The sequence below is a fragment of the Bacillus rossius genome, chromosome 15, assembly GCF_032445375.1.
Source record: "Bacillus rossius redtenbacheri isolate Brsri chromosome 15, Brsri_v3, whole genome shotgun sequence".
Taxonomy (NCBI): Eukaryota; Metazoa; Arthropoda; class Insecta; order Phasmatodea; family Bacillidae; genus Bacillus; species Bacillus rossius.
In genome coordinates this window covers 21,454,710-21,479,891 of record NC_086342.1, presented here as the reverse complement: position 1 = coordinate 21,479,891, position 25,182 = coordinate 21,454,710, and the positions used below count along the sequence as shown (strand labels likewise).

The 25,182-nt window shown below is 40.2% G+C and overlaps 1 protein-coding gene across 1 annotated transcript; it reads right to left on the bottom strand.

Annotated features, from left to right (window-relative positions):
• Positions 1-92: 92 nt before the first annotated feature.
• On the bottom strand, positions 93-24,087 carry LOC134539314 (uncharacterized). The gene is made up of 4 exons (XM_063381233.1): positions 24,001-24,087; positions 20,765-21,173; positions 18,061-18,372; positions 93-2,201 (listed from the first exon to the last, which is right to left on the bottom strand). Exons 2-4 carry the CDS (start codon positions 21,049-21,051, stop codon positions 1,982-1,984), a joined length of 819 nt encoding a protein of 272 aa, XP_063237303.1. The 5' UTR covers positions 21,052-21,173; positions 24,001-24,087; the 3' UTR covers positions 93-1,981.
• Positions 24,088-25,182: the final 1,095 nt, after the last annotated feature.

Genomic DNA, 25,182 nt, shown 5'->3' with positions numbered 1-25,182 from the left:
TCAGCAATGTTGTCCTAAACATTGTAAAGAACACAACTTTAAAAATTATAAATCACAGGTCCTTATAAGATACAACATAAATAACAAAGTTCTTCAATAAATATGAATATATTTAACATTTAAATAAATTATAACATTTAATACACACAACTTACAATCACAATAAATAAGGATTACATTACAAAATCAAATACAAGCGAAAGCAAACTTTCGGGAGGAAAAAATATTTTACTAGAATGACAGAAATAAAACAAAATACTAAACAAATCCTAAAACAAAACCTATCATTGACTCAGAATTAAGCTTCCTTATAAAAAGTTTTGTAACTTACAACCATCTACAAATAAATAAATAAATAAAATTTACTGTCCTTGAAAAGAATGTCTACCCGCAACACTTACAAAAAGTTCTTCATTCTCAGCAACAACAAAATAACTGAATATGACACTTGACGTCTTGAACAAATAATCATCATAAACCTACATCTATGCTTAACAAATATTTGATCCTTATGACAAATCTCTTATGACTGATAAGAATCAGTTCATGTTTAACATAAATAGAATTCACGAGAAATGTTTCGTCCCAGAACCTCCTAAAAGCGTCTAATAGGCTGTGAACAATTTTAAGGTAATGTCAGGATACTTTGAACTGTTCGCAATGCAATGAAATTGCAATTTCCCTCTCTCCCATTGCATTTGAACCATTATTTTCTCCGACAGAACACAGTATCTACTTTTCGGTATGTGATGCCATCGCAATTATCAGGGAATCGGGCTTTTCTGTCGAGAGTTCCAGGTCAAAGAGAACCAAAAAAATTTCCAAAGTAGATCGAATCGATCTTGGTATCCCTCATAGAAATGGCCAATACATAAACATCCTTGTAGGCAATGGTCAGTATATGAAATCTGGGTTCAGTTAACGACAACTAACGCTTATATATCTCTTCAGAAGAATATCGTTCATTACAAGATTGAAGACAGCCGATAAAGCGAAAGGAGGATCATCTTGCTGCACTACCCGAGTGTCTGGGTCATCATTCGTTGCTCATGTGGGCCAGGTTAGCCCAAACACTCGCGGAAAGTACCTGATTCACAGGTACACATATCAGCTATCACTCCCTTCTAGATACCTCCTGGTTTCTACACATTATTTCCACGTTTATAACTGTACAGAAGAATGGTGTTTCATTGTTTGTACTTTTCTGGCATCTTCCGAATTTCAAAATTAAAGCACAGTTCGGGACCAATGTCAGGCGTGAACGTGTAAAAAGAAATAAGACGCGTGTTCAAGATCTGATGTTTTTTTGAGGCCCAACACCAAAATTCGTAAATATCTAACCATTACAAAAAAAAGTGTGTTGAACGGTTGAAGTTTTATGGACATCACCCAAAAGAGCACACTTCTTGTTAAAGTCTGCGCTATGTAACTTATCTCAAATTTGAAAGTTACTCAACAGGAGTGCCAGTGGTTACCAATCCCCCGAGCAAACGTAACTTGTAAATCATCACATTGTGGCCGTACACAGCGTGAAGTTTACTAATTGACAGAAGGATACGTGGGCCTTCTGTACTGCCATCATGGTTTGAGAATGTCACATGACACGTCATTGCACAGGAAGTGTTGTTGTTCACGTGCGTGTGTGTGTGTGTGTGTGGGGGGGGGGGGGGGGAAGAAGCCTACAACTCACGTAGTTTCGGGTTCCCTACCACGTTCGTGCAACTTGCGGATTTCTCTCAAAAAATTGAAATTTAAAAAAAAATCGAAGTGTTTAGGTTATGTTAGGTCAGGTCAGTCACAACATGCTTGTTTTCGTTGGAAACTTCTGATTTAGCGGCTGAAGTGGCGTTAATACCAGCACGCAAAACTTCGGAAATCTTCGGAAATTCTTGCAGGGACGTGAGTTGTAGGCTTCGTGTGTGTGGGGGGGGGGGGGGGGGGATGAATCCAAAGAGCAAGTCTCCAGAGACTGTGGCCGACGCTAGCGCGCCGCCAGCCGCCTCGCCTGCACCAGCTTGTTGATGTCGTGGAAGGTGGTGACGAGGGGCGGACCGGCGGCCGCGGTGTCGGCCGAGCCGCAGCCCGGGTGCAGCTTGAAGCAGTCCTGCCCGTCCTGCCCGTCCTTGGCCGCCTTCATGTAGCGGAAGAAGCGCAGGATCTCCGGGTTGTCCGAGGACGGCTTGCGCAGCTCGTTCAGCTCGCTGCAACAACACCCGCCAGAATACACACCATAGAACAACGACTATACAGACAACACTCCGCCAGCAAACACACCATAGAACAACGACTACACAGACAACACTTCGCCAGCAAACACGGGGAAGCCTAAGATGTCCATCAAGTTCTGTCCCTGCCCGAACACGCCCGAACATTCACCTTCGGCCAACCTCGGGTTTATATATATATATATCTGTTTATTTTAATGTAGCTATACTAACCTAACTAACCGTCCATAGTGTTTTAAAAGTGTTTTAATGTAGCTATCCTAACCGACCACTTTTAATATTTTAAGTCATTTTTCCTGCGCAAAAATAGAACAAATCCCGAAGTTGGCTGAAGGTGAATTGTTCGGGTGTAATCGGGAATGGCAGAACTTTATGTGCATCTTAGGTCTCCCGCAAACACACCGTATAATATACAACACACCGCCAGCATAAACACCGTAGAACAGTGATAATACAGAAACACTCCGTAACCATGCACACCATAGAACAATGTCGATGCGGACAAAAATCCGCAAGCGTACAACATAACATACATCCAGAATACGCATTAGAGAACAACGATGATACAGACAGAACAGACCCAGAATACACACCATAGGACAAAGATGATACAGATAACACTCCGTCAGTATACACACCGTAACACAATGAATATACAGACAGCACACCGCCAGCATATACCCCATAGATCAATGACGATACAGACGATAATACCCCACTAGCTTACACACCAAAGAACGATGGCAACACAGACAACATTCCATCAACATGCACACCACAAAAACAATGACGATACTGACAGATTCTTGTTTTCGGTTTCATGGAAGTACTAGAATATTGAGTGTGTGTATTTTAAAAAGTTTAAGCTTTTTTTTTTTTTTTTTTTGGCAATTGGTTTGCAAAACAAGCCGTAGCTGTACAAAGGAAAATGCTAGAATTTGTTTTAATAGCTTTAAAGCAAATGTCTGGGAGGAATCGTAAAAATGTCATCATGAAGTTAATATTGTTAAAAATGTTAACAACCCGTTCACGCTAAACTTCATTATAACAAATCTAGATGGGAATGGTGGAGGGGCACCTCTTTAACCCAATAGCAATAATGCCCATTGAGTATTCTCCGGAGAAGTTGTAAAGCATGCTTTTGCTATGCTGAAAACACTGTTTTAATTGTAATAATTGAATCAATCAAGTAACAAAAAGATTTTTCATATGTGATAAAGAAAATATCTCTGGTAGTTCACAGAAGGAAAATCAAATGAGGTTTCTATCTACATTTGTAGGTAATTTAAAACAAGTAAACAAAAATAAGCAACATAGTTCTACACATATTTTACCAACATGTATTAATTTCCTACTTGGAAAGATATTCATAGCACGGAGAACACACTTTTTTTTTTAAATAATTATTTTTAATTTGTCAGCACAAAGACGTTTTTCAGAATGAAGATTGCAGGCTATGTCGGCTATTGTCTGAAGTTTCTTGGCTTATGGGATTTATCTGCGACGGGAGTGAAAATTTCACCGACGTTTCGTTCGAAACTGCAGTCGGTGAAATTTATGCCCTCTACGCGGCTAAATCCTACAAGCTAATGAACTTCTCCCTTTTTCAGAAACCGACATGTAGTCTCTGTTCTATCGAGTTTTCTTGTAGGATGTACGTGTAGGCTCACTTTTCGGAAGGCAGGCCTAATATGTAAAAAAAAAATTGAACTTTTTACAAGGAAAATCGTTGGAAACCCAGTTGACAACGATATCACTTGTAAAACTGCAAAGGCGGAGTTTTGTAAGACTGCAAATGGTACAAATCTCTGCCTTGAAATTTTACAAGTGATATCGTTGGCAACGCAGTTTATAAGAACTGTCCTTGTAAAGGTTAAAATAAAGTATTACATTGTGAGCAAGATAGAGCTGGAGGACTGTAGTTTTTAAAAGTCCAATTATACATCAGACGACTATACGTCGGGTTTTGAACCTGTGAACCAAGTAAGCTGTTTAACATGGTGCAAGGCAGACACGGTGCAAGGGGGAACCACACATAACTTAGAAACACACAACTTAGAACAGTCATAACTTAGAAACCTCGAAAAAATCCACGTAACTTAGAACTGTCATAAGTTAGAACGATCATAACTTAGAAACACAACTTAGAAACACACAACTTAGAAACGTCATAACTTAGAAAGTCTTAACTTAAAACCACCACAACTTAGAACTGTCATAACTTAGAAACACGTAACTTAGAAACACGCAACGCAGAACCACACGACTTAGAAACGTCATAACATAGAAACACACAACTTAGAAGATTCTATCTTGTGTGTTTCTAAGTTGTGTGTTTCTAAGTTGTGTGTTTCTAAGTTGTGACAGCACCCCGGTGGAAGGCAGACACGGTGGAAGACAGACACGGCGGAAGAGCGATAAAGAGCGTGGGGTGCAGAGGTGGGTGGGGGCAATGAGCTGCTAGTGGGTCACGAAGGGGGAAAACCCGACAAGTTCCGTCTGGCTGCTGGCTGTTCGAGTGTTCGTACACGGACGGACAGAAGGTGGCCGCGATCAGTGATGCGACGCGACGCGACGCGACAGCAAAATTTTCGCGTAGTTGTAAACAGGCGATCCTCACCCGCGCGGGAAACAAAAAAAATAAATAAATATCGCATAAATACACTTAGCGATCCGTCCCGGCTTCTCACGGATGCGATCTTCTATAACGTGGCGTCATTTAAGGTTTGATTAAAAGTGCTCACGAGTCTCAAGTTATCGTAGGTGCCCGGTGTTCAATTATACATATACTAACATGTTGTTTCCAAAACTAAGGGATTTATTTGTAAACAATGTTGAGAGCTTTTTTTCTCTCGTTAATTTCTATCCAATTTTGAAATTAAAAAAAAATTATATCCGTGGGTCATCCTTGGAAGATAAACACATGCTATCGTGGAACTTTCTGTGGGCCTTTTTAAGACATATAATTGTTGTGAAAATTAATTTTATGTATCGGCCATGCATAAGTCAGCGTACACCATGTTAGGAAACACCCGAAAATCGTCTTTGTATGACTTGATTCCAAAACATCGAAATTCCTGTACTATCTTTGAATTTAATATGGATGTAATATGTACACCAAACCTTCCGGAAGAAATTCTTTAAATGATGGTGAAAACTACATAAAAATCCATTACTTGGACAGACATGCCCTATTTGAGAGAAGAGGAAGAGGAAGAAGAAAAAAAGAGATGAATCCGGACAAAACAAAGGCTCTTAAATAGAAAAATTCACTAAGTTACAGGAAACTTATAAATCTTACGAATCTTCAAAAGTAGCTAGAATCCGAAGATCTTTTTAACTGTATCATGGTTTGCATTTGGATACATTTATTCACATTTTTGTAATAATATAGATAGGGCTTCTTGTCTCGCATATTTTTTCTATGATAGTGCTCTTTGGAAACAGCCCTCAGAAGCGCAAAGTTTTCATAAAAATCCAATATGTCTATGAGGACGCGTGTCTCCATTTTGGGTTCATTACCACCGAAGTGTCACGAGACAACCGACTCCGGCGGCGTTCGCGTTGCCACTGAGACCAAAAATTGACAATCGATATCCACACCACACAACCTGAAAGGCCAAATATTAAATTTGGCTGATCGGGTGGTTTCGGCCACACGGAACAATTGGAGTGAAAATTCGAGCGAATTGCAAATAAAAACTTGTCGTTTGGAATAAGCTTTACGAAGAAAAAAAAGTGAGTCTTCAGTACTCGCCAGAGATGTGTAACATCTAACCTTGATAACAAGCAAATTCATGTGTTCTCGTGTTGACAACATAAAATTATAATACGATACTCGCACACGAACGTTTTACGTAGAATTCTTTAAATAATGCCAAGCGTGATAAATCTACGTGTGTCTTCAACTACATCAAAAAACGCACGCAACGCTAGAATTTGCTGCCGTAGTAACTACGTCAACTAACAAACTTTAATCTATATTAAAAAAAAAGGCTCCTATAAAATAGAAAAATAATTGAAATAAAATCAAACCCCGGCTTTGGACCTGATTTTAGAAAGCAATTTTATTAAAATACTGCTCATATTGTTAAAATGTAATTAAATAGTAAATACTATAAAGTTTTTTTGTTTTGTTTTTGAGAACTATGGTTAGAGCCACCCGACAAGGATGGCAGCACCGTGGTTACACATTTCCGTTCCATGCGACTTCCGATCCATTCACGAAATTACTTCCACCAAATGCCACCCCGAGAGCTGATGTGTTACACATATAAAATATGACTATCCAAATCGCGCCCGTCACGCTGTTGCTATTCGATTATCTTTACAATGGTTTAAAGAAATTATGTTTGAATGAAATATAAATTTAAATATAACATATTGAACCAATTTTCGTAAGAAATACTCAGTATTATCTTGGAAAAACGTATTTTAAATATTAAAAAATAACCATAGCCATGTGTTGTACAAATTTACATATTTATTGTAGTATTACTATTTCTTGTCAACTTGGTTTCCAAAGAATCTTTACAAAAGTATGGAAATTTGTTTTGTGTGGATTTTGGCACGTGTATTTAATTCTAAATTTGACTTAAACCTTTTCAAAAATAATTTCAATCGCATTTTCTCGTATATAATCTCCATAGCAACGGCTGTTACATTGTTAGTTGTGCTTTCTTCGTCTCCTGGCAACGTCTACTGCATCGTTTTTGCCTCATTCCTTTCGGATCTTAATACAGTATGTCCGTAATCATATTTGCTATCGTAATGCATTGGTTAAATAAATGTAAATTTGAAGGTCTTATATATATAATTATTAACAATTATTGTTGTGGGCGGAGCGATCAGGCAAGCGGGCGAGGCGGGAAAGTAGGCCCGCGGGTGGACACCAGTAGGCCGCCCAAGTGGGCCAGGAAATTCCTCCGCCGGGCAGGCGACTGTGACGCCGGGAGCGGCTTCGCCCATCGACTAACGATGAGGCAGAGCAACTGGCGGGCCGCCAGCCACACCTAAAGAATCTTTCAGAAAAGATACCTCGTAAGCATAATACATTACATTACAAAAAAAAAATCTTAACAATCGTTTTAGTTTTAGGTTTTTATAATTTCGTCTTGGGCATATTTTATTGTATTTGTAGTTGCTTTGAAAAGGAAAGCAAAGCAAATACCCGTAAAAAAAAAAAAAAATTGGTTGTCTGTAAAGGGAGCGTTCAAGTATTACGTAACGCAATTTTTTGATATTTTTGACCCCCCCCCCCCTCATGTAACGCGCCGTAACGTTTTCCTGTACCCCCCCTCCCCCCTAGTGAAACATTACGTAACCCCAAGTGACCATTTTTACCTAAAAGTCACAATTATGTGTCACTAAAATACCTTTGTTATTGTTTTAATCGCGTTAATGTTATTAATTAACATTTGAAATGTCTTGTTTTTAAAAGAAAGAGCTTTCTAATGTTTTTTTGTCATAATAAATTTTTACTACTCAATCATACATTTAGCAATCATACATTTAATTACGTCGTTTTCCTGACTTGGCTCTGTCCTTGCACACTTTTTGCTTTATCCGCCATTGTTCTTCTCATGCATTCTCCTATTTTAGCGTTTTACTAATAAAGCTATTAAAATCAAATAACAAATTTTATTTCTTATAATTATTTTTACCTTTGGCAATGCAATTACAAACATAAATCTAACTGCAATAAAATATATTTGTCAAAATATAATCGTATTTAAGAATACGATCGAACGAAAACGAAAAAAACCTTTAAAATAAAATTAGCCATAATTAAAATAAGTAGATTGCAAAAAAAAATTCAATTGGAGTTTTACTGCTCCTCTGTCCGTGGGTTTTCCAGCCACTCAGATTCTTTCATTACTGGCATCCGGAGAGCAGACGAAGAGGGTTCCGGAATTGTTAACCCGCTTGCATCAACTTCGTCTTCGCCGAGCCAATCGGCATCCTCAGTCGATGTTTCACAGCGACGCACAATGCAGAGAAGCTCATTTGCCCTTCTGGTAGCGAGTCGCTGTGGCCGTACTCAACTTTCACGAAGGTCTTGGGCAGTCTTGCCATGCATGTAACGATTGTGCATTTGCACACTCTTGAGGGATGTAAAATAAACCCCACAGGTTGAACATACTCGGTTCTTTAGGTCGGATTGTACTGATGGGCAAAATAAATCGTAAGTCATCTGCTTAAACCCTTCTAGAGGAGGCGACAGATCAACAGACAACATCTCAAGAAGTGGCGAAAACTTGCATGATCCTTTGTCTATCTGACTAGGTACCACGTGCTTGTTTGCGGTTTGAAGGATTGGGCAGGGTGGCGGCAGGAAAGTTTCTGGAAATACAGATTTTAATGCACTGCTCAAGAGGGAACAGCAGGATTCATCCGCGCATTTAATAACTTGCAAGAAATATTGCGATTCACGGACGTGAGCGCTATACCACGCCATATTAGGTTCTGCTGGATCCTGCAAGCTATCTTCAGGGTTTCTATATTCCGCCAAAACATCGTAGTTGTCAATTTTCATACAGTCGGTCGAGTGCTTGGAGCACATAAACGAAAAGGGTTGCCATCTTGGGAGAACAAAATACGAACAATTCAATCGGGAATCCCCCGTAAAAAATAAACGAAAAGGGTTGACAACTTGGGAGATTTTAATTCACTAGTTTTTTTATTAACCTTTCAGACCAATCGTCTTTCGTACCACAACATTACTGTTGTGATGAGAGAAAATCTCACAGATAGAAAACAGTGTATTTTGAATATCAATACCTATATAATTTCTAATATGGCGATTGGAGTCTACGTTGACAACCGAAGTATAACGAAGCCATCCGAATAGCGGTATTTTTTGTTTTAACTACTTTACTGGAGTGACGAGAAAAACTATCACAGCTGTTGATATGTATATATATATATATATATATATATATATATATATATATATATATATATATAGCTTTACGATTGGAGTTAAAAAAAACAATATTCACTAATCCTGTAAAGCAAGCAGAAGCAATTTTGTGAAGGTAAAAAAAAAATAATTTATCATGCCATTTGAAATTTTGAGGAAAAAAAAAGTTTTAAAAAATGCGTGAAAGAATCTGTCTCTACGCGACCGTTCTGAAGGGTTAAAAAAAAAAAAAAACAATGTGACCTAACGCGTAGGTCAAACCCTCCCCGGTAACGCATCGTAACGTTTTACAAGACCCCCCCTCCCCCAAATTCGTTACGTAATACTTGAACGCTCCCAAAGTCTGTTTACGGACAATAGTTTAATGTGACGTCATAACAAAACATTGATTAAATGATTGCATACTTTTATGAATAAAATTGAATCATTATTTTAATAATAAAATAATAAATACTTGAATCTATACTAGTAATCAGATTTTTTAAATGCAAGAATAAAGGGTTCCAATGGAAATGCACCACAACGGACTCGGTCGTCTTTGAATTGCTTACTAATTCTCACAAGGGATGCGTCGGCATCCCTACATGCGTCCACTGAAATCGCGATTTATAAGTGTTGCGTCCATACATCCATTACCTTCGGAATCGTGTTTTATGTTGTTTGTAAGTATATGATATTACTTTGATTTTTGGCATATGATTTGTTTAAAACGTTATCAGCGTAAGTGATAATTCAAACAGAGAAAAATAAAAATTACCTATAGCAAACTTTAATATGTATTTAATGCTCATTATAATTATATTTAATATTTTGAGATTCATAACAAAATGTTTATTTTGTCACTAGCATTTATAATATCGACACTACACTTTTATTTAATACATATCACGACTCGAAATGGCTAAGTGCACATTAGTACGACCAACTGTCAACAGGTGGTGCTAGCGCTAGCAGTAAAAGTATTGGGATACTATCCAACCATTAGAAATGCTTCCTTTAATTAATTTGTGGCTGCATTTGCTATACGATGCAGGAATGTGTGTGTTGTGGACGCATACCTATGTATTTGGATACAGCTATTGTGTTGTGATTATGAGTTACGGGTTTTTAACAACAGGGCATCGCAAAGGTTCTGTCGCACTGTCAATCATTCACTTCCCACTCCTTCCAATAAAGTTGGTCAAATAATTTCGTAGGGCTACAACAAGGGATAGGCCAATCAAATCCTCAAATACCAAAAAATCATTATTATTCAAAGGATTCAATTTTCGATGAAAAATATTCTAAGAAAAATATCAAGAGGAAATAAAGTAAATTAGCTCAATGTTTTTCGACATATTTATTCTGCACCGATTCCTGAGATAATGTACTTGTAACATCTAATTATGTAAATAAAATGACAATATATATTCGGGATTTTAGTTTATGAAATAATAATTTAAAGGGTAGAATGTTTCAACACGTAGTTAATATTTTTCCTTTATTGAACATTAATAGTATTTTTTACACATGACACCTAAATAGAGATGTATAGTCCAGCAACTCTCTGGGATGCGGACCGAGACTAGTTACAAATACACCGAAAACGTCACTAGCTCGTTTGTTTGACAAGTTGGATCGCTTGATTTCCCACCTAATGTTTCCATTTTTATCTACATAGGATAGGTTCTAACACATTTCAATGTTTGACGGAATCTGCCAATAGTAATCGTTCCAGAAAAAAAATCTGAAAATAGGAGACGTTTCAATCACAAAATATTTTTAAAGTGGCTGAAGACATTTGAGAGATCAGATAAATGTTATATAAGGGGAGACAACAAGGTTAACATGAAAGTGGTTTACATAGTTTATTTATCGGGGGGATAAAGAACGATGTAATCATAAACTTTAACGATTGTAGAACGTTCATTTTACTGTACAAAGAGTATTGAAGTAGGTAAAATTTACAATCTGCTTAAAAGTTAAAAACCGAATAAAAGAACATAAGTTCAAATTCTCCGTCCAAAGCGATTCAGTAATTAATTTGTAAAAAAAAAAAAAAAAAAAAAATGAAGGATTCAAAAAAATTGTCTAGCTTATTTCAGTAATAAACTTTTAAGTGTGGCCGGATTTAAAACATGTTTGAGGCTATCTGTCCAACTTTATTTTATAAAGAAATTTGGAACCAATATTGCGTTTAGTACTGCCTCTTATATTTAGTCGTCAAATACAGTTGTGGCGACTCCTTAAGTAATTTATATGACGGAACGGTTGTTGTCTGAAAGCTTTATTGAAAAAGGTGAAGGTGTAGGGGAGGGTGGTCTAAGGGCGGTATTCCAAGACGTTTGAGTAAGGTAGCGAATATGCACTGCCTTGTTGGGCAACTGCCGTACCCTAACTCTCGGGCCATATTCCAAAACGTGTCCTAACTGAACCCCTGTAAGGTATCAGATCGGCAACCGTTTTAATAAACGAGGACTTGTGCGAGGCTATAAACAGTTGTACTTCGTGGAATCCATCGTAATTTTAGCTTATTTTTTAAAACTATGGAATTATAATGTGAAATAAAATATTTAATTTTGGTTGTACAAGAATAAACGATGAATTTTTGGCCGTATTTATGTTTGCTGTTTTTTAAGATATTAGGGGGGGGGGGAAATTGTAATCGTAAAAGTTCCGTTAAAGTTCATTAAAAAGGAAAAAAATATATATACAGTTATGGATCAAATCGGCAACAGATAGGACACCAAAAATCAGTGCCCTAAAAATAAGGGACTGGCCGTGTCCTATCGTGCACTTGGAATATGGTTAGGGTACCGGTATTGCATATTCAACACCTAAACCCTTATTTTTGTGTCTTGGAATACGGCGCGAGTCTGTCATCCTCGGCTTGCTGCGAGTGTGTTTGCTACGAGCGTTGGTTCCTCCTCTCTCTCTCTCTCTTTCTCTCTCTCTCCCTCTTCCTCTCTATTTCTCTCTCTCTCCCCTTCCCTCCTCAAATGATTTGAGATAGCCGTGGTTCGCTGCACCGACTCCAATTGAAATCACAGCCTCAGTTACACTGAGCAAGTTTGCTAGCTACATACACCTCGGTGGGGGAAAATAAAGGTTCTTGCTCATCAAACAGTTTACAATCTCAGCCTTCATGATAACCGAAAGTTCTCATGCGTAAATGTATCTTTAGCCTTGAATTTTTTTTCTCTTATTAGTTTTTATTGATGTGTAATAACAACTTAGCTCTCGGTATACGGCATTTGGCAGGAGTAATTTCGCGAATAGAACGGAAGTAGCGTGGAACGGAGTGCTGCCGTTTGATGAATTTCAACAAGATGGGTAGTATTTTAATAAAGTTCCGTGCTGAAAATACGGGGTTTAGTTTTTTTTTTTTTAAGTGAAACTTCTAATGCGACTTCCAACAAGGTTGCGTTAAACGTTTTAACGCTACCATGGAGGGGGTATGAAAGCACTGTTGCGTTAAACGTTCAACGCTCCTGGGGAGGGGGAATAGAAAGAGACAACAGAGCGAGAGTGAATGCGTGGCACTCGAACGCATGCGCGTAGTATACCTGTTACAGGCCAGCGCGAGCGTTAGCAACGAGTAGCGTCCAATATTCCAAGCACATGCGCGTGGTATTCTTGCTATGCAGCGAAGTAAACAGTGTGAGCGTCGTGAAATTAGCTGAAATACGTACTTGTTGTTCTATTTTATTGTTCTATTTTAATTTATAATATTCATTATTTCATTTACTTGTTTTTTTTTTTTTTTAGTTTGATTTGATACAATATTATTTCACTAAAAATCAATTTCTACCCCTTCCTATTTTCATTTCCACATTACGAAGTTTCACTTCTTCCGCGCGGAGGGACTCCACGCACTATTTTTTCTATTCTTTTCCGCTTTTATAGTACATGTTTCCTTATACATATATAACTGAAAATGGGATGATTTCAACTGTCAACGTAGCTGCTCCGGCAACGAATTCTAGCGGCAGGTGCGTAAACTATGCGTGTGATTCGCGTCAAAGAAAATTTAGTTTGAAAACACGCAGTTTGCGTTTATTTATTTATTTTAAGTATTCTGCGTGTGAAATTTAGTGTGAGCGAGTTTCACTCCTTTAAAGTATGACCAGTGTTGCCAATTTCCCAACTGTCAATTGCAGAGCAACACACGATGCTTTTCCATGAACACCGACCCCCACATGTAAGTTGGTTTTAAAACAATGTTGACGGAAAAAACACACTGCAATTTATTTTGTGAATGGAACATAAATATTATTATCTTTGAAAGATTTGTGCAATGGGAGTGCATGACTTGATGTAAGCTTTTGGACATACGCCATTGCTAAGCACATGTATGTCTGTAGAAGAAAACTACAAAAAACCAAAAGTTAAGTTGTACTTGCAACGTGAAGAACACGTGAATTCCGCTCGTCGCCGAGGTTAGATGTTAACAAATCTCTGGCGTGCGCTGAACGACTCATTCGCGTTCTTTTGGTTGGGGGCGCACCACAACGCCGAAATACCGCAACGCCGAAATGCCAAATTGACCACAACGCTGACAGCTAGAAAACTGATGTGTACCACAACGCCGAATTACCACAACGCCGAAATACACTAAAGCCGAAAAATGTCATTGCAGGACTGCCACAAAGGTTAGGTTAGGTTAGACTAGGTTAGGTTAAGTTAGGTTAGGCTAAGCTAGGATAAGTTAGGTTAGGTTATATTACGCTAGGTTAGGTGAGGTTATATTACGCTAGGTTAGGTTAGGTAAGATTGTGGTATTTAAGCGTTAAGGTACATCTAAGAAACACGCACACAAATTCATTCAGTTGTTATTTCGGCGTTGTGGTACACAGCAGTTTTCTAGCTGTCGGCGTTGTGGTCAATTTTGACATTCGGCGTTATGGTATTTCGGCGTTGTGGTAACGACCCCAGGGGACGCCGGTGCATCGGCGGCGCTGCGAGGCGACCGTCACGCCCGAGTGAGGTGCGCCGACCACGAGGGACATCCTCCTGAAGACATTGGAGGGGGGGAGGAGGAATCCGTTCCCCCCGCGCGAACACGACTGCTGGCTGGGTCACGCGGAAAAGAAGACGTTCCGCGAAGCCGTCGGCCAGACACGTCGTCGTCCTGGGTCAGACGCCGGGAACGCGTGGGGGTGAAAATGGCGTGTCTTTCGAAAGCGGCGCGGCAAATTTTTGTTCAGCGAGGGAACTCGGGGTGTCCCGAGGGAAATTCCATCAGCTCGCTCCAACTTTATTAGCCATCCCCGCTTGCTAAAGTATTTTATAAGTTTTTGACGTGTCAACGTTTAATAAATCTATGAACGCCGGCTGCACGCACGAAAAAGTGTCCCGTTACGCACATTTTTCCGTTACGCTGTGTCCCGTTACGCTTATTGTACGCTTGCGCCGCATCTATCTCTCTTCCACTCGACTTTTTATAAAGTGAAGTGAAAAGTTGATGTGGTTTTCATTGCTTATTACAACTACAATTTCGGAAATAAAGGTTAATTATTCTTGCATTTTTAAAATCTGATTACTAGTACAATTTCAAGTATTTATTCTTTTATTATCAAAATAAAAATAATTCAATTTTATTCATAAAAGCATGCAATCATTTCATCAATGTTTTGTTATGACGTTGTCACGTTAAACTATCGTCCGTAAACCGACTTTACAGACAACCAAATTTTTTGGTCTCTTATTAATCCATTTTTTTTTGGACGTACGCTATTGCAGTTTTATCGCGGTTCGTCATGGAAAACATTCAATAATGCAATAAAAGAAATAGAAACGAAAACAAAAGCCCACAACAAAACAAGCTGATGTAGAACAGATGGACACAATGAACCTAATAATGTATTATAGACAATACGACGACGACGGCACAGACGACCACATTCAAACTTAAAATATCAGACAGCACGAGAATTCCGTGGGTTAGTCATGAAAAAAAAAAACAGCACAGACGAACTCAGTGGGTTAGCAACGACGAGGCAGTTTCAACAAGAACAGGAAATGCCGACAGACAACAGACCTGGATAACGTAACAGTCATACTAACACAACGACGAAAATAAACCGGTTTTATGGACAACACAACAACGAAAAATCAGTTACTTTTTTCCTTCTTATTTTTCCGAAATCCAAACACAAGTTGCCTTGTTGTCTGGCGACTAGTCTGACTGCAGTAAGGCGGTATAATTTACTGATATTTTAAACGTCTAAACGTATTTTAATATTTTTCAACTGTGTTTTACTTAACTACATTATGACATAACAAGTAATATTTTTGGATTGTAATTTAATTTAACATTAGTTTATTTCTTTAAAAATGTATTATGTTTGGAGGAAGACAGTGGGAAAGTTTGAGTCCCATCATTACGCTTACGTAACTTCTATAAAATACTATATCGACGGTCTAATTAGCCAACCTAGTAATTTCCTGTACGCAAAATTTTACAGGAGAGAGACGGAACTAAAATTTGACGCTCCATCTCAACAATGCGTAACATACATTAATAATACTGAGGCTAGGGCCACACGTGCGTGTTTTCGCGCGGCAGCTGTAGCGTGTTTTCACGCAGCTTGAGATCCTGAGCGACAGATGGCCACACGCGCGTCTTTTCACGCTGAAGGCTAGCGCGTGATTTCACGCAGAACAAGTCCGCTACCTGGCCACATGTGCATCGGTGCGTGAACTAACAGCATCTCCACTGCGCACTTTTCATTATGAATGGAAGTTCATTAAGCAAGAACGCTGTTCTTGTATTACGTGCTGCGTTGGTTTTTCGTAGGCGTCGTCGTCGTCGGCGGGGGCATCGAAGAAAATACTGGGTCCATCCCATACTAAGTGAGAGGTCAGCGAAAGGAAAATTTGTGCTCTTACATAGTAAACTGAAAGAAAACCCAGACAAGTATTTTGAGTTCTTCAGAATGTCCGTTAACCCATTTGAAATGCTTTTGTGTATGGTGAAAGAAAATATATCAAAAAATAGTACAGCAATTAGAGAATGTGTAAGTGCTGAACAAAAACTTGCAGTGACATTAAGGTAAGTTTCTTTTGCTAATATTTTAATTTACTTTTTCTTTTCAAAATATGTTACGAAATTAGAAAACGACATGAAAATAAAAAGACGTTCAAGGATAAAAAATAAATTCATTAAGTAGTCATCGTGGGGGCCCACATAAATTTCAACAGGGGATGGTTTATTGATTAGTAAGTTATAACGTGACAGGGTCTTACGTTGCACGTAAGTGTTCAAGATGATTAAACTATGTGATTTTTGTTTGCTTTCCTTTTTCAAGAATTAATACATATATTAAGTATTTAATAATATTTTAATATTTTTTTATAATTGTATATTATAAAAAATTTCATTGTACTGAAATCATGTTGCAGGTACCTGGGCACTGGGAATTCTATCCATTCTCTACACTTTGAATATCTTCTAGGACGTTCTATAATTGCTGGCATTATTCGAGATACTTGCACTGCCATATGGGAAGTGTTGAAAGAAATATAAATGAAACCACCAACTGAAGAAGATTGGATGAACATCAGTGATCTGTATGAGGGAAGAGCAAACTTCCCATATTGTGTAGGTGCTATAGACGGTAAGCATGTAAGAATAATAAACCCGTGGAATCCAGGTAGCGAATTTTTTAATTATAAGAAGTATTTTTCTATTGTACTTATGGCTGTTGCTGACAGTAATTATTGTTTCACGTTCATTGACGTAGGATCGTTTGGTCGTGAAGGAGATTCAAAATATTGAAAAGGACTGAATTAAGGAAAAAACTTTACAGCCAAACTTTGAATTTGCTACAACCAGTGCCTTTAAAAAACAATTCTTCTGGAATAGCACTTCCCTATTTGTTTGTAGCCGATGAAGCTTTTGCAATCAGTGAATGTTTATTGAGACCTTATCCTGCAAAATACCTTACGCCTACAAAAAAGATTTTCAACTACAGATTATCACGAGCACGGCGTCATGTGGAATGTGCATTTGGCAGTTTATCGAATAAATGGCGAATTTTCCAACGCCCAATTGATGTTAGCGTAGATGTGGCATATATCATAATTCAAGCATGTTGTGTACTTCATAATTTCGTGAGAAAGCAAGACGGCTACAATTTCGACGACACCCTGTCTTGTACACTGAACAGCATTCCTACTTACGGAACGAGAGGAAACAATAGTGGAAAAGGGGTCAGAGATCATTTTGCTGATTACTTCAGTTCTGCACAAGGGTCAGTACCGTGGCAAGGTTCTGTTAACATTTCTGAGTAAAGACGATTTTTGGTTTCAATACCGACAGATTATGTTTTCTTTGTGTCGGTAACATTTACGGGGGCTCAGATTTACTAACTGAATTTCCCACGAGACTTCAATGTCATTAGTGAAGAATTTTTTTTTACTAAACATAAAGTTAAAGAAAAGATAAATATCCACTTTATAATTATATGTGGTTGATACTAGTTGCAATTGCTTTTTGCAATTAAGCAATTATGTATTGTAATTAAACATGTATTTGTATATTTGTAAGTAAATTAACAGAAAATGACTATGATGTAATAACATTTCAAAAAAATTAAATAAGTTTTAAAAAATAAATGTAGATTTTTTATTATTACTTTGATATTTATTCTGTCAATCCATAAAGTTGGCCTTATGCTTTACACACAAATTTTAGATTAAACCAACATTCGTTCTTCTTTTCTCGGTCTTTAAAATCTTTACATTTGTTGTCATACAGACATGGGTATTTCTGTACTTCTAAAATGATTAATTCACTATTTAAATCCATTACGATACTATTTCAAGTGTCACTACACAGTGAAACACCACAAGAACAGCAGCGCGGCGTGATTTCCCGCACGCGTGGCCAGGTATCGACCTAAACGCTAGCGGGGCCGACCGGCCACTCACCGACTGAGCTGCGCCGACACGAGGTTGCTGTAGGGGGCGAACTTGGCCGGGTTGCTGTACATGGAGCACACGAGGCGCTCCCGGCACGCCTCCGAGTCGTAGCCCAGCTGCTTGAACACGCTGTCGAGCCGCGACAGCAAGGGGCTGTAGAACGGGTCGTAGTTGGTCAGCAGCATCGACGACGACGGGATGTTGTGGAACACCTTGTAGTCCTGCTTGGGCGAGCTGTAGCGCGTGTAGTAGCTGCCGTAGTGGTGCGTGTTGGCCGGCGACACGTAGCTCACCTTGCTGCTGGCGCCGTGCGGCGGGTTCCTGCGGCAACAAGCACGTCACGTCACGTCACGTCACGTCGTGGCGCCCAACGAGGGGCGGAAAGTGGCGCATAACATGACGTGAAAAGTGGCGCCCAACATGACTAGAAAAGTAGCGCCCAACATGACTAGAAAAGTGGCGCCCAACATGACTAGAAAAGTAGCGCCCAACATGACTATAAAAGTGGCGCCCAACATGACTAGAAAAGTGGCGCCCAACATGACGTGAAATGTGGCACCCAGCATGACGTGAAAAGTGGCGCCCAACATGACTAGAAAAGTAGCGCCCAACATGACTAGAAAAGTAGCGCCCAACATGACTAGAAAAGTGGCGCCCAACATGACTAGAAAAGTAGCGCCCAACATGACTAGAAAAGTGGCGCCCAACATGACTAGAAAAGTGGCGCCCAACATGACTAGAAAAGTGGCGCCCAACATGACGTGAAAAGTGGCGCCCAACATGACGTAAAAAGTGACTCTAATGAGGGGCGAAAAGTGGCGCCCAACGGACTAGAAAAGTGGCGCCCAACGTGACTAGAAAAGTGGCGCCCAACATGACGTGAAATGTGGCACCCAGCATGACTAGAAAAGTGGCACCCAACATGACGTGAAAAGTGACTCCAATGAGGGGCGAAAAGTGACTCTAATGAGGGGTGAAAAGTGGCGCCCAACGTGACTAGAAAAGTGGTGCCCAACATGACGTGAAAAGTGACTCTAATGAGGAGTGAAAAGTGGCGCCCAACGTGACTAGAAAAGTGGTGCCCAACATGACGTGAAAAGTGACTCTAATGAGGGTTGAAAAGTGGCACCCAACGTGACTAGAAAAGTGGTGCCCAACATGACGTGAAAAGTGACTCTAATGAGGGGTGAAAAGTGGCGCCCAACATGACATGAAAAGTGACTCTAATGAGGGGCGGAAAGTGGCGCCCAACATGGCTAGAAAAGTGGCGCCCAACGAGGGGAGAGAATTGACGCCCAATGTGGGGGCCTGAATTTTTATTTTCATTTGCTGTACTGAGACAATCTTACACAGCAAGACAAAGGGTATGCAGCAAATGTGCAAAAATGGTTGTTGAAATCGTTGGGTTTCGAACCAAGCTCAAGTAGAGGCGAGGCTAAACATGCCCTCCTTCATCCCAAGTAGACTAGAAATTCAAAATATTAGGTTGTTAAGTGATCATGGAGCTTAGACTAGAACAATATTACTAGTTATACATTTTCTCAACAGTTTATAATGCCAATTCCATTTATTACCTTAATACATGCGAAACATAGGGAGAAGGTGGGAAAACACGTGCATCATTATATGGAGCTACAACCACAAATTTTAAAAAAAATAGTATATATCCTTATGATAACACACTTGACCATTAAAATAATAAACGGGACGTCTTTACCCAGCATTTGAGCAGCATCACTCAAATTGAATTGAGAAACCTTGCTCTGGGATTTAAGTGTCGGTCGTGGGCCAACATTTTATCCCTTTGAAACACACAGAAATATATCAAAAATAAATTAGAATATATTGTGTAACTTTTAGCAGACGTGGCGGAAGGAAAAATTAAAGCAGCCAATGTTGCTTGTTCTTGTTAGGATCGCCAGATAGCAGCACAAGGCTTACTCACGCGAGGTATTTCGGCAATACCACTGAAACATTTCGAATATTAACATTTTTCAAAGTGGTATCATAGAAATACCACTGCAAAACAAAGGGATAAGATGTGCAAAACAAAGGGATAAGTTGTGCTGAATTTTTTTGGGTTCGGTATTTTTGTGCTGTCATCATTTGTGGGTTATTTTTTTTCGTTCTGTTAGTTCCATTTTTCTTTGTTTTTCTTTTTGTTTGTTGACCAAATTCCTGTTGTGGAGTATTGTGTGGCGTTAAATCCTGACAACAGCAATTCTTTTGCTTAATTTTTTTTTTTTTGTCATTTGTGTTTTTTTTTTGTAGTTTTCTTCTACAGACATACGTGTGCTAAGCAACGGTGTATGTCCAAAAGCCTACATCAAGTCAAAGGGTTATAGGAGGTGCAAACAGAATAGCATGATACGTTTGCTGTCCGTTGGAGTTGAATGCTTGTCATTCCCGTAAAAAGTGACTCTAATGAGGGGTGAAAAGTGGCCCAACGTGACTAGAAAAGTGGCACCCAACATGGCTAGAAAAGTGGCGCCCAACATGACGTGAAAAGTGACTCTAATGAGGGGCGAAAAGTGGCGCCCAACGTGACTAGAAAAGTGGCACCCAACATGACTAGAAAATTGGCGCCCAATGTTGGGGCCTGAATTTTTTTTTCATTTGCTGTACTGAAACAATCTTACATAGCAAGACAAAAGGTATGCAGCAGCGAACAAATTGAAATCGTTGGGTTTTCCCTGAGGGATCGCCCGCTGACCTGGACGCGTAGAGGCTGGAGGCGGGCAGGGTGCCCGGGGGCAGGCCCCCGCCCGCGGCGTATGTGACCCCGGAGAAGGCCGGCTCCGGGTACGTGAAGGACGTCTCCGACATGGCGGCCTCCGAGTCGAGGTTGTCCTTGAACTCGAAGTCGTCGACGCCTCCTCCTCCGGCGGCTCCGGCGTCGTGGCCGCCCGAGGGCCCCGAAGAGCCCGAGGACGAGGCGAGCGTGGACACGCCCTTGCCCACCACCTTGCCCAGGCCGCCCAGCAGGCTGGGCAGGAACATGGCGATCAGCACCGACTTGACGATCTGCGCGCCGATGAAGAAGGGCAGCAGCAGCTTCTTCAGCGCGAACGTCAGGAAGCCCAGGCCGAAGCCGGCGAGGAACGAGCTCTTCCCTGCGGCGGCTGCACCGGCAACATCGCGACATCAGAGCCCACTCGCGTGGCACGACACATCAGCGATCACTAGGCATGGGATCACGCATCGCTAGACACGGAAATACATCAGAGCACACTGACATGGAATCATACATCAGAGCTCACTGTCATGGAATCATACATCAGAGCTCATTGTCATGGAATTACACATCAGAGGTCACTAGACATGGAATCACGCATCAGAGTACACTGACATGTAATCACGCATCAGAGTACACTGACATGGAATCACACATCAAGTACACTGACATGGAATCACGCATCACTAGACACGGAAATACATCAGAGCACACTGCCATGGAATCATACATAAGAGCTCACTGTTTTGGAATTACGCATCAGAGGTCACTAGACATGTAATCATGCATCAGAGTACACTGACATGGACTCACACATCAGAGTACACTGACATGGAATCACACATCACTAGACATGGAAATACATCAGAGCACACTGACATGGAATCACACATCACTAGACATGTAATCACGAATCAAAGTACTCTGACGTGGAATCACACATCACTAGACATGGAAATAGATCAGAGCACACTGACATGGAATCACACATCACTAGACATGTAATCACGAATCAAAGTACTCTGACGTGGAATCACACATCACTAGACATGGAAATACATCAGAGCACACTGACATGGAATCATACATCAGAGCTCACTGTCATGGAATTACACATCAGAGGTCACTAGACATGTAATCATGCATCAGAGTACACTGACATGGAATCACACTCACTAGACATGGAATCACACATCACTTGACATGGAATCACGCATCAGAGTACACTGACATGTAATCACACTCACTAGACATGGAATCACACATCACTTGACATGGAATCACGCAACAGAGTACACTGACATGTAATCACGCATCAGAGTACACTGACATGGAATCACACATCACTAGACATGGAATCACGCATCACTTGACATGGAATCACGCATCAGAGTAAACTGACATGGAATCACACATCAGAGTAACATTATTTTCTGCTAATAAACGTCGTAATTAAATTAAAGATCGTTATTAAATTTAAATGCAAATTTTTATTTCATCCCAGCACGTACTGAAACCATAAGGTCATGTTATATACGGTTTTATATTAACAATTATAATTTAGCCTTAGTAATTATTAAGAAAAGCATTAATCTGTAAACAAAAAACTTAATTTTCCCGATACCATAGAAACCTGAGTTTTTCTGGGTTTTTGAAAAATACCAAATTTTTGTTGTTTTTTGTATGATTAATATAAAATTAAAAGTTTTAAGTGAAGGATACGTACGAACGGTAAATAAATACCTGTAGCCTATACCACACGATTTCACGCTTTCAGTACATGTCAGGTGTGACATAATTTTTTGCGTTTAAATTAATATAAACCATTGCACAAGGACTTGTTTAGTAGAAAAACCCTTTTATGTACACTTTAATAAGGCTCTATTATGACTTTTTTTTAATCACGTGTAAAAAACACTAACTATTAGAAACTACCCACTTAGGTAAATTAATTTCAGAAAACCATGAAAAAAATTATGGATAGCAGGAAGGCAGTTCACAACCGAGTCCTTTGTAGTGCTAGTTCAGTGACTTATCAGTTATCACTAAGCCATCTCACTCAAAACACGTTTACCATGCTCTCACCTCACTGCAAGTCTATTGTGTGAAGATCAGACCACTAGGCTCTTATCTGGGCTTATCTGAATAATTCCTTCAACGAAATTTTCTGTGCCGTCTATGTTTTATAATTTATTGACATAGGCTGATTTTTACTTGTTTCATATGTGTTTGCATATTAATTCTTATGTCCATTACTGAGGTCTCTTATAACATTCAGGCTAACCAGCAATAGCGTATGACTAAAAAAAAAAAGGAGCTAATCTTTCAGTACTCGCCAGAGATGTGTAACATCTAACCTCGGTAACGAGCCAATTCATGTGTTCTCATGTTGCCAATACGCTTACAATACGAAACACGGAATGCTGAGAAAACCGAGTTTTCAACTAAATTTCCAGACGCGAATCACACGTTTTTAGGCACCCGCCGCTAGAATTCGCTGCCGAAGCAGCTACGTCGCGTCGACTATGGAATCATTCGATTTGCAGAGAGAATTTTTAAACTACACGATGAAAGACTTCTATAAAAGCGAAAGAGTCTTGAAAAGAATTCCTAAACCCCGGCTTTGGGCCTGATATTTCGACAAGGAAATTTTATCAAAGTACTGGCCGTCTAGTTGAAATTTCACTAAACAGTTGGTGGTATCAAGTTTCCGTTCGGCTTTGCGAACTTTTGGTTCGCGTCATCCGCCACAGATAGTCAGCACCGCGGGGTTACACATCTCCGTTCCGTGCGACTTTCGTCTCATTCACCGGGAACCACACATAACTTAGAAAGTCACAACTTAGAACTGTCATAACTTAGAAAACTTGGAAAAATCCACGTAACTTAGAAACACACAACTTAGAAAGATCATAACTTAGAAACACACAACGCAGAACCATACAACTTAGAAACGTCATAACGTAGAAACTCATAACTTAGAACTATCACAGCTTATAAACACGCAACGCAGAACCACACAGCTTAGAAACGTCATAACGTAGAAAGTCATAACTTAGAACAGTCATAACTTAGAAAATTCTTAGGTATGTGTTTCTAAGTTGTGTGTTTCTAAGTTGTGTGTTTCTAAGTCATGACAGCACCCCTCATTCCCCGAGAGAGCTAGGAAGTTGCCGCACGTTCGAGGACCGTCCGAAGGGAAAAGGGTCGTATACCTGCCGGCGCGAAGGCTGCGAGCCACCTCCTGGCGGCTTCGTGCGTGTTCGGGGAGACCTGCAGGGCCCCTGGGGGCCTGGCCGGGCCCTCGTGGGCCCCGCCGCCGGTCGCCGCCCCCGCCGCCCCCGCGCCACCGCCGAGCAGCAGGGCCGCCACCGCCGCCGCCAGCGCCAGGGAGCGCGCCACCCCTGTCATCGCTCTGATGGAGACTCTCCGGTCAGAGGCTGCGCGGACATAGTCCCATCCGGCGCCCTGCGACAAGCACAGCCCCGTCCTGCAAACACCGGGCACAGTCAGCTGGGGATGCACCACAACGCCGGACGTACAATACAGGGGCGTAGCCAGGATTTTATTTTTTTTTTTGGGGGGGGGGGGAATTAAACATTTGGTTATTCACCCACCCCCCTTTACGAAGCGGGCCCCGGAAAAATTTGGATTTTTACGTGAAAAATGGTGCTATTTTAGCAGTTTTCATAATATAACATTGAATATTGTTCTGCTGTAAACATTATTGATTTTGAATATTAAAATAACACAAATTACAAACTCAACTCAGGTAAAAAAAAAACCTTCCACACATTTCGGGGGGGATGGATCCCTATGATCCCCCCCTTCCCTACGCCCCTGGTACAATAACGCCGAAAACCATACCGCCGAAATGCCAAACTGACTACAACGCCGACAGCTAGAAAACTGCTGTGTACCACAACGCCGAAATACATTAACCCCGAAAAATGTCATTGCAGGACTGCCACAAAGGTTAGGTTAGGTAAGGTTAGCACACAAATTCATTCAGTTTTTTTTTTTTTTCATTTTGCTCCTGTTTGCTCCCCCCCCCCCCCCCCCCCCCCCCCCCCCCCGCCATCCCCGCAGCAACACTTTTCGGCGTTACTGTATTTCGGCGTTGTGGTACACAGCCCCGTTTTCTAGCTGTCGGCGTTGCGGTCAATTTGGCATTTGGCGTTATGGTATTCGGCGTTATTGTACGTTCGGCGTTGTGGTAACGACCCCAGTCAGCTTCATGAACAATAAATCAAACACTTCTTAATTCAAATTACAGTTAGCACCAATAAAATTACCATGTGAGAAGCACAAACACACACACACACAAAACTACACTCAAGCCTTTCAGTATTGGTTGTCGTATAAAAATTATTTCGGAGTAAGTTGTAGATAATTTA

Excerpts from the sequence above, each read along its gene's own strand:
- LOC134539314 (XM_063381233.1), bottom strand. The coding sequence starts at position 21,051 with ATGTTCCTGCCCAGCCTGCTGGGCGGCCTGGGCAAGGTGGTGGGCAAG. Across the intron at positions 18,373-20,764 it reads TCCAGCCTCTACGCGTCCAG|GAACCCGCCGCACGGCGCCA; the intron begins GTCAGCGGGCGA and ends TTGTTGCCGCAG. Across the intron at positions 2,202-18,060 it reads GTGTCGGCGCAGCTCAGTCG|CGAGCTGAACGAGCTGCGCA; the intron begins GTGAGTGGCCGG and ends GTGTTGTTGCAG.